At 34.7% G+C, this 9,761-nt stretch overlaps 1 protein-coding gene across 2 annotated transcripts in view; it reads left to right on the forward strand.

The window, feature by feature from the left end:
• The window catches only part of MED13 (mediator complex subunit 13), a 91,538-nt gene extending 81,777 nt beyond the window's left edge, over positions 1-9,761 (forward strand). The window contains exons 25-30 of one of the 2 annotated variants that reach the window (XM_080680913.1): positions 751-909; positions 1,024-1,209; positions 3,317-3,459; positions 5,175-5,348; positions 6,491-6,591; positions 7,122-9,761. In XM_080680913.1, coding sequence (XP_080537039.1) covers positions 751-909; positions 1,024-1,209; positions 3,317-3,459; positions 5,175-5,348; positions 6,491-6,591; positions 7,122-7,254 — 896 coding nt within the window. In that variant the 3' untranslated portion in view covers positions 7,255-9,761. The remainder of the gene's footprint in view (positions 1-750; positions 910-1,023; positions 1,210-3,316; positions 3,460-5,174; positions 5,349-6,490; positions 6,592-7,121) is intronic. The other variant, XM_080680914.1, reaches the window with a different exon arrangement.

The following is a 9,761-nucleotide window of genomic DNA, read 5'->3' on the forward strand; positions in this document are numbered from 1 at the left end:
TAATATCAGTGTCATTACTACTATTCTTATTTTTCCCTTTTTTTATTATTCAACTTACCTTCTGTTCAGCAGATACTAATTGATATTGATATACATTAAAGCTAAGGTGATAAAGAGTGTTGAGTAATATCACCAATAAGACAGTTTTGGCTTGATAATGACACTAATTTTAAAACCATTATGTTTGTCCTAGCCAGTTGGGCTCAGTGGATAGAGTGTTGGCCTGCGGACTGAAGGATCCTGGGTTCAATTCCTGCCAGTGGCATATGGCCGGATTGTGGGCTCTATCCCCAGTAAGGGGCGAGCGGGATGCAGCTGATCGATGATTCTCTCTCATCCTTGATGTTTCTATCTCTCCCTCTTCCTTTCTCTCTGAAATCAATTAAAAAATATGTATTTTTTAAAAATAAAACCATCGCCAAAACCAGTTTGGCTCAGTGGATAGAGCATCGGCCTGCGGACTGAAGGGTCCCAGGTTCGATTCCGGTCAAGGGCATGTAACTTGGTTGCGGGCACATCCCCAGTAGGAGGTGTGCAAGAGGCAGCTGATCGATGTTTCTCTCTCATCGATGTTTCTGACTATCTATCCCTCTTCCTTCCTCTCTGTAAAAAATCAATAAAATATATTTTAAAAAATTAAATAAATAAAAATAAAAATAAAAATCAAACCATTATGTTTTAACTTTGGTTCTGTAGGGTGTTAATAATGGTGTTACTTTAGATTATTATTTTTATTGTTGATACCCACAGATTGGAGCTGTTTGCTGAGTCGTCGAAATTTGCAGTCTCTAAGTAAAAGACTCAAAGACATGTGTAGAATGTGTTGTATATCTGCTGCAGACTCTCCCAGCATTCTCAGTGCTTGCTTGGTAGCAATGGAACCCCAAGGCTCTTTTGTTATTATGCCAGGTTAGCAACTTTAGTTTATATCAGAATTAATTCTTTATGCACTTGTTTTTAAACATTATGTAAAATTGATACTTCATTTATTAAACGAAAAAATACCTTTCATTTCCTTTCCAGATTCTGTGTCAACTGGTTCTGTATTTGGAAGAAGCACCACTCTAAATATGCAGACGTCTCAGCTAAATACACCACAGGATACATCATGTACTCATATACTTGTATTCCCTACTTCTGCTTCTGTGCAAGTAGCTTCAGCTACTTATACCACTGAAAATTTGGACTTAGCTTTCAATCCTAACAATGGTAGGAGAATTATTTTTAAAGGTTTTGCAAATATAAAAAGTCTTGATGATTGTTGCTGATTATAGGCTGATTAATGTTCCCAACACATATCTATATCTTACGAATGTCCCTGAAACCTGTAAATGTGTCCTTATATGGCAAAACAATAGCAACAACAACAAAAAGGCGCAGATGTGATTAAATTAAGGGTCTTGAGATGTAGAGATCCTGTGTTATGTGGGTCGGTCCTAAATGCAATCACATGTATCCTTATAAAATGGAAGTTTGACTACCCACAAAAGAGGGGAAGGCCAAGTGATGGAAAGAGAGGGAAGCAAAGTCACAAAAAAACAATGCTACACTGCTGACTTTAAGGAGGAAGAAGCCATGAGCCAATGAATACAGTTCTACAAACAGATCACCCTCTGGATCCTCTAGAAGCAGCAGAGGCCTGCTGCTTCCTTGATTTTGGCCTAATGACAAACAGTTTGATTTCACCCCAATAAAACTAAATTTGAACTTCTGGACCCCAAACTGTTAGAGAATAAATGTGTGATATTTTAAGTTAACAAGTTTGTAATAATTTGTAAAAGCAGCAACAGGAAACTAATATAATCATTCTACCTTATTGATATCAGAACTGGTGCTATGAATTATCTTATAAATATTTACTTATATTAAAAGATAACATTGGTCATAAAATGTTTGTAGTTTGGTGCTATGGATGATCTCATAAGTATTTACTTATTTTAAAAGACAACATTGGTCATAAAATGTTTGTAGTTTTTTGCCTGTGCTGTTGAGTTTTATATATATATATACACTTTGCAGCTCATATTATATTCTTTTCTATCTTGATTTGCCAAAATAATATAGTGATTTATATAAACTGCAAGAGTAGAGATGTAACTTTTCTCAATGAATTTATAGATTGCATTTGAGTAGAAGAAAAAAATAAATGATACTCCATTGTCACTCTGAGTTACCCTAGAAAATGGCACATTTTTAAAGTCACAGTATAGGTATTAATTATTCTGTTTTTTGTGTGTGTGTTATACAATAATTTGAATGTTTTACTTAATAGTAAAGAATAAATGTATCAATCATGAATAGTGTCATTTTAAATACATTTTAATTTTCAGCATACTGTGTTTACTCTGTAAGTTTCCTATTGCTGCTGTAACAAATTACCACATGCTTAGTGGCTTAAAATGACACACTTACCTTACAGTTTTGGAAGTCAGAAGTCCTACTGGACTCATGTCCAAGAAGTCCGCAGGGTTGGTTCTCTCTGGAGTATCTAAGAGACAGTCTGTTTCCTTGCCTTTGCCAGCTTTAGAGACCACTTGCATCTCTTGCTCATGGCCCTTATTTCCATCTTCAACACCAGCAGTATAATATCAGCACATCTCCTTCATTGACTAACCCTAGTGCCTCCCTGTTATTAGGGCCCCTGTGATTACAAGGACCACCTAAATACACAAGATTTATCTCCCCCTTTCAATATCCTTAGCTTGATCGTATCTGTGAAATGTTTTAAAAAATATATTGTTATCAGTTTCAGAGAGAGGGAGAAAGATAGAAACATCAGTGATGAGAAAAAATCATTGATCAGCTGCCTCCTGCTGGGGATCGAACCTGAAACCTGGGCATATACCCTGACCGGGAATCGAACCATGACCTCCTGATTCATGGTTGAAACTCAACCACTGAGCCCCACCAGTGGGGCTGCATAATTATTATTTTTTTTTTAATATATTTTATTGATTTTTTTACAGGGAGCAAGGGTGAGGGACAGAGAGTTAGAAACATTGATGAGAGAGTAACATTGATCAGCTGCCTCCTGCACACCTCCTAATGGGGATGTGCCTGCAACCAAGGTACATGCCCTTGACCGGAATCGAACCTGGGACCTTTCAGTCCGCAGGCCGACGCTCTATCCACTGAGCCAAACCAGTTAGGGCTTCATAATTATTTTTTTTTATGTATAATTATTTATGTGGCTCTCAGCACAATAATTGACACATGGTGGGCACTCAGTAGGTGTTGGTTAAATTAATTTTAACTCTCCTATAAATAACCTTGAGATGAAAAATCGAGTATTTAATATTTTTTCTTTCTCTTATAGCAGATGGAATGGGTCTCTTTGATTTGTTAGACACAGCAGACGATCTTGACCCTGATATCATTAATATTCTTCCTGCTTCTCCAACGGGGTCTCCTGTACATTCTCCAGGATCTCATTACCCCCATGGAGGTGATGCTGGCAAGGTAACCCTATTATAAAAGTTCAGTTTATCTAAATGTCATTTGTTAACTTAGTAATGAATTGATTCATGAAATAGAGCCCTGATTTTTCCTTGTTTAAATTAGCAAATAGTGAAATTAACAGTACATTCATGCATTTCTGCTCGTTGAATTATACATTATTAAGGGGTGAGGGGTCTCAGTGGCTCTGCTTTTCCTGACTTCATATTTTCTAGACTACTTTGCGTTAATCCTTCTTTTGTATTTTTCCTGCCAGTTCACCATAGCTTCTACTCAGGTCTAGGACTGGATTATCTGAGAATCAGTATATTGTTTTAAGAGCTGCTATTCATATCAGGGCTGTGACAAGCAACATAATAGAAATACTAATTTTCTCATAAGAACAGAAAAAACACTGACTACCTTGCCTCCCAAACTCTGTTTATTTTTAGCAGACTATTTTCTCTTTCTGTTTGACCTGAAAACTAATTGGGCCTCATTTGAATTACATCTTTAAGTGAAATTATATGTAGTGGTGGTTTGACTATTTTAGTATGTATATGTTTAGAACCTGCCTCTTAAAAATAAAGACCTTTGTCCAGTCTTCTTACTTTGCTTTCTTTACTTCTTTCTTTAACTGAAAAGAAATGAGATTATTAAAAAATACATATGAGGAAAAGCACCAATAATCTCACCACTTTAATAAGACCATTTTTACTTTTAGCAAATTAGCTCCCACATGTATTTATAGTGTAGCTTTCAAGAAGTATATCAGCTTTTTAACATTGTATTGTTGTTTTAGCATAATTTGTTATATCATTCCTAAAATGTTGGACATTGAAATTATTTTTTTCTGTTATAGGCAATGTTGCAATGAACATCTTTATGCATATAATTTTTCTTTTTATCTATTGCCTTAAAATGAATACCAAGAAATACATTGACTAATCCAAAGGCTATGAGCATCACTTAGTAGCTGTCTCTTCATGTTGTCATAATGCTTTTCAAAACATTATTAATTGTATTTTATAGGTAGTGCTAGTTCAGTGGTTCTCAACCTTCCTAATGCCGCGACCCTTTAATACAGTTCCTCATGTTGTGGTGACCCCCAACCATAAAATTATTTTCGTTGCTACTTCATAACTGTAATTTTGCTACTGTTATGAATCGTAATGTAAATATCTGTGTTTTCCGATGGTCTTAGGTGACCCTGCTAGCAATTCTCAACCTGTGGGTCACGACCCACAGGTTGAGAACCACTGCTGTAGAGCCTAAGACCATCGGAAAACACAGATATTTACATTACGATTCATAACAGTAGCAAAATTACATTTATGAAGTAGCAACGAAAATAATTTTATGGTTGGGGGTCACCACAACATGAGGAACTGTATTAAAGGGTCGCGGCATTAGGAAGGTTGAGAACCACTGTGCTAGATGAACAAAATTTTAATCCAACCTTGCGATGGGGGTGTGGCGGTCAGGAATTAGTTGAGGGAGTTTTAGGAAATAATGCAGAAATTTCATTGATCATTTTGTATTTTTCAGTCAGTTACAAAGATTTATACACATACAAACTCTGAACATATTTCCTTATGCAACTGTTAAAACTTATTCTTTTAATGGTATTACTAATTATGATACTCTTACTAATAAGTACTAGAAATTTTTAAAAATATCCTTCAGCATTTAAAAAAATTGAAGTGATTGTAACACACTTTTAATTTTGTCTTTTTAAGGGTCAGGGTACTGATCGGCTACTTTCAACAGAGTCTCATGATGAAGTAACTAATATTCTTCAGCAACCATTGGCCCTTGGTTACTTTGTATCAACTGCCAAAGCGGGTCCGTTACCTGACTGGTTCTGGTCAGCATGTCCTCAAGCACAATATCAGTGTCCCCTTTTTCTTAAGGTATTGCCATTTCTATGCTAGTTCTCAAATAATGCTAACTGTTGGTTTACATTCTAAGAAATATATAAGTGGCTTTTTGAAACCTTGTAGCTTTTGTCTAAGGTCTTAAATTCATTGCCACATTTGACTTTACACAAGATCACCAAGAGAGTTATCTCATTATGAAATAACTCTAATTTTTAAATTCATATTAAGTTTGAACTTTTTTTTTAAGTTAGAACTTTTAAACTTCTGGGACCTTTGCTCGTATTATTATAATATTATGATTATTCTTAAATAATTCTTTATTGTTGAACTCGTATATTTTTAACAGCATATCTGAAGTTTAGAGCTGGGGAGAAAACTTATATTACCAGAATTTGGTTTTCAAGATGAAATAAATCCGTTGGATTTTTCAAATATCTCCTTGTTCTTGCCTTGACTATTCCAAATCTGTCTTCCTATAGTTTTAAAATAAAGAAGTTATTTTAACTAAGCAAAAAAAAGATTTATAACTTTATAAGTAAAATATTTGCATATGCTTACTCCTGTTAACTTCTTTCAGTGCTACATTTAGGTATATCTGTATAGGCTTAAGTTCTATGTAACCTAGATACAGACTGTACTGAGGTTTATCAGTTTAGTGCTTCCTTAAACATTTACTTTACACATCTAGGCAGGTTACACTTAGAAAATAATTGGAAATCCCTTTTTTTTTTTTAAGATTGTGTCTAAAAACAAAGCTGAAGAAAAGGAAGTAAGGTTTTTTGTTTTTGTTTTTGTTGTTTTTTTTTTTAATATATTTTATTGATTTTTTTTTTTACAGAGAGGAAGGGAGAGGGATAGAAAGCTAGAAACATCGATGAGAGAGAAGCATCGATCAGCTGCCTCCTGCACACTCCCCACTGGGTATGTGCCCGCAACCAAGGTACATGCCCTTGACCAGAATCGAACCTGGGACCCCTGAGTCCGCAGGCCGACGCTCCATCCAATGAGCCAAACTGGTCAGGGCAGGAAGTAAGGTTTGATATAAATTACTACTGTAATGAATTAAACAAAAATAAGCATTCTTATATTCCTTACGTAGGTCTAAAATGTATCTCGTCAAGGCAGATTCCTTGTTTTTTTCCTTTGGCTGATATCCTGTTACTTGTTATTTTCAGGCCTCTTTGCACCTCCATGTGCCTTCAGTGCAATCTGACGAGCTGCTTCACAGTAAAGACTCCCACCCACTGGACTCAAATCAGACTTCAGATGTCCTCAGGTACAGCTCTTTTCACCATTAGGTGTTCTCTCCAGTATTGATCCTTGTATATTTTTCTTGGGTCTCAAGATAAATGATACCATTCAGAATGAGTGTTTTTTCTTGTTAACACATGTGATCTACTTTTGAGAGTAATTTTTATGAATTACTCTAATCTCCCCAAGGACTCACTATTCTATAACTTCCACTTTTTTTTGTTGTTAATGTTTTTATTGATTTCAGAGAGAGGAAAGAAGAGGGAGAGAGGGGTAGAAACATTAATGATGAAAGATAATCATTCATTGGCTGCCTCCTTCACGACCCCCACTGGGGATCAAGCCCAAAACCTGGGCATATGCCATGACCAGGAATCGAACCATGACTTCCGGGTTCATAGATCAACACTCAACCACCAAGCCACACTGGCTGGGCCCTTCCTTTTTTTTTTAAAGTTACTTTGAATTTTACTAGTAGATGCCATAATTGGAAACTGCTCCCAAAATCTACAGTATAAATAAATACATGACTTAAATAGTTTATTTGCTTTTCAGGTTTGTTTTGGAACAGTACAATGCACTCTCCTGGCTAACCTGTGACCCTGCGATCCAGGACAGACGCTCATGTCTCCCAATTCATTTTGTGGTGCTGAATCAGTTATATAACTTTATCATGAATATGCTGTGATCTTCATTTGATGGAACGAACTGTGCGAGAAAATAACAAGGAAAAAAGACATTTGCTGCAAGATTAAGTTACAGTTATCTTCTCACTGAAAGTCATTTGTGATAGGGTCTAATTCTTATTACTTCAACAAATATTGTTTTGACTTGGGGGGAGGGGCTATAACCCTGCTATTTTTCATTGACTATATTGAACTCTTTAGGGTGATGACTGATCATACAAAACGTATTATAACATTTTCGTAGCAAAATTAACCTTTTTTTTCCAGTCACAGTATTTGTGAAAAGTAATGAGCCATAGTACCCAGTCATGTTAAATGAATAATAAAAGCATGGAGAGGAAACAAGGAACAATGAATTTCAACATATGGTTTCAGAACATCAAGATGTTCTTGTATTGGAGTATAGTATCTAGTATTCAAAATGCCTGCATCTCTTATTTATTGTAAGTTTTTAAATGTATAAATTGTCTTATATTTCTTAACCTCTTTTATAAAAATTTTCCTAGAAGGTTTATACTGCCTTCTTGCTTTAAAGCAATTGGTCTAAAATATATGTAATCGTCTTAATTAAAAAGTTGCAGTAGGGTTGCTTTTAGAGTATTATTTTTTTGTAAGGGGTGGGTGGGACAGTAAATTTGTATTGTCTTGATGTACAGTTTAATGGGAATAGAGGGGGAATAATGTCCATACCATTGTGTGTGGAGGATTTACAGCTAAGCTGTAGTTGCAGAGTACATGTACAGTAATGAAGTTCACTGTGTTTATAAATTGAAAAGGTACCAGGTCTTACAGCATTTTATATATCACACCTTTACAGAATAACATGATGGCAATATACAAGTGATATTGTTAAGTGGTTTAACTTAGAATAAAATGAGAAATCTTCAGTTATATTTTGTACTATGGTTTAGGGCTATGACTAATATTTCAGGCCATTTCCAGTGGGAAAAAAACTTAGTTTTACAAGAAAAACATTTGCTACTGAATGCTTAAACTAATTTTGGTGTTTCATGTTACATGCTTAAATTTTTTTCAGTTTTAACAGTGGCACATCTAGGCATGGGAATATTAATTATGAAAATTATCTTCAGGATCTGCTATAAGGTTGAAATTTAGCCCAGCTCTAGGCATTTTACAAATTATTTTAAGAGCAGTCACTCTTGATTGTTTGACTTTTTTTTTTTTTAAATTAAAGATTGGGAATGTGTGTGAGAGTATGCATATGTATGGGTGTGTGTGTGCAATCAAACTGTGGTGTAAATAGATTCTCAGTGAATTCTGGTATTCAGACTCTATTTCACTAGTTAAAAACCATTTTCTAAACTTAACCTGTTTGTTTCCCCTTTGCCTTTTATTTATTTAATTTTCTTGGTTTGGAGATGACAGTCCCAAACACCAGAGTCTGTACTTTTCTATAACACAGTTCAGATTAAGGCAGGACATATGTCAAGGAGGTTCTCACCTCCCTAAAGAAGGGACTTGAATTTTAGGGACTTTAATTCACCCCTTCCTTCGATACAGCTTTCCCCCTTCTTGTTTGCACATGCCAAGATAATTGCTTCTATGCAGGCTTTACCCCTTTGAAAAATCCTTTCTACAGTGCTGCTCACAAGAGAGTCCAAGTTAGCCTCCTACCTGTGCTGCTGACTTGAATTCACAGTCGCCAAGTCTACCTTTCTTTCTTGGAAACAGTCTAGCAAAATTCCGGATTTGTAAGTTCACTAATTCTCTACAAGGACAAAATCAATTGTATTTACAAAGCAGTAATTCGGTATGTTTTATTTTATTTTATTTTTTACTGAAACATGTTTTGTAAATTCTATATGCTTAGCTTAAATATCACTTTCTTATGAACAATGTAACTTCTTCAAATTGTATATATTAAAACATTAAGTCTTTTTCTATAAAAAAACACAATTAGTGACAAAGATTTATCAATCATTTTTTCAAAATTATGCAATCCCAATGGTCAGCATATTTTGAAATTAAAATTTAAAGATCACATCTCTGCATTCATTTTTAAATTATGCTAACACACTAAGGATTATGTTGCATGTTTATTCTATACTTTAAAAAAACTTGTCTGAGATTTGAAGGAAAAGATGCTTATTTGGAATTTCTATAAAAAGAGTATCCTTTTTTATATACTTAGCACAATAGTAACTTTTAAAAATAGAAGCTATATTCTCAGTTGTTTAAAATTACTAGCCTTTAGTAACCACATCTCAGTTTGAAAATAGATTTTAAAAAATTATTCCCTGACAGTTTCTTTTATATGGAGCCATAAGGAATGAACCCAGTATACAATTCCTTTTTATTTGGGAATCAGGGAGTAGTTCCTAAATATACAGGATTTACTGATAAGATGTGTTTTTCTTCCTTTCATATATAAGTTCACACTCAAATAGAAAATTACTAAATAGCCATTAGAAAAGGTCAGGAGACTTATTTCGAAAAAAAAAAAAAAAAAGCCTTTTATGCAGGATGATGGATCTGACTTACTAATGTA

Source organism: Plecotus auritus, assembly GCF_963455305.1.
Source record: "Plecotus auritus genome assembly, chromosome: 7".
NCBI classification, from domain to species: Eukaryota; Metazoa; Chordata; class Mammalia; order Chiroptera; family Vespertilionidae; genus Plecotus; species Plecotus auritus.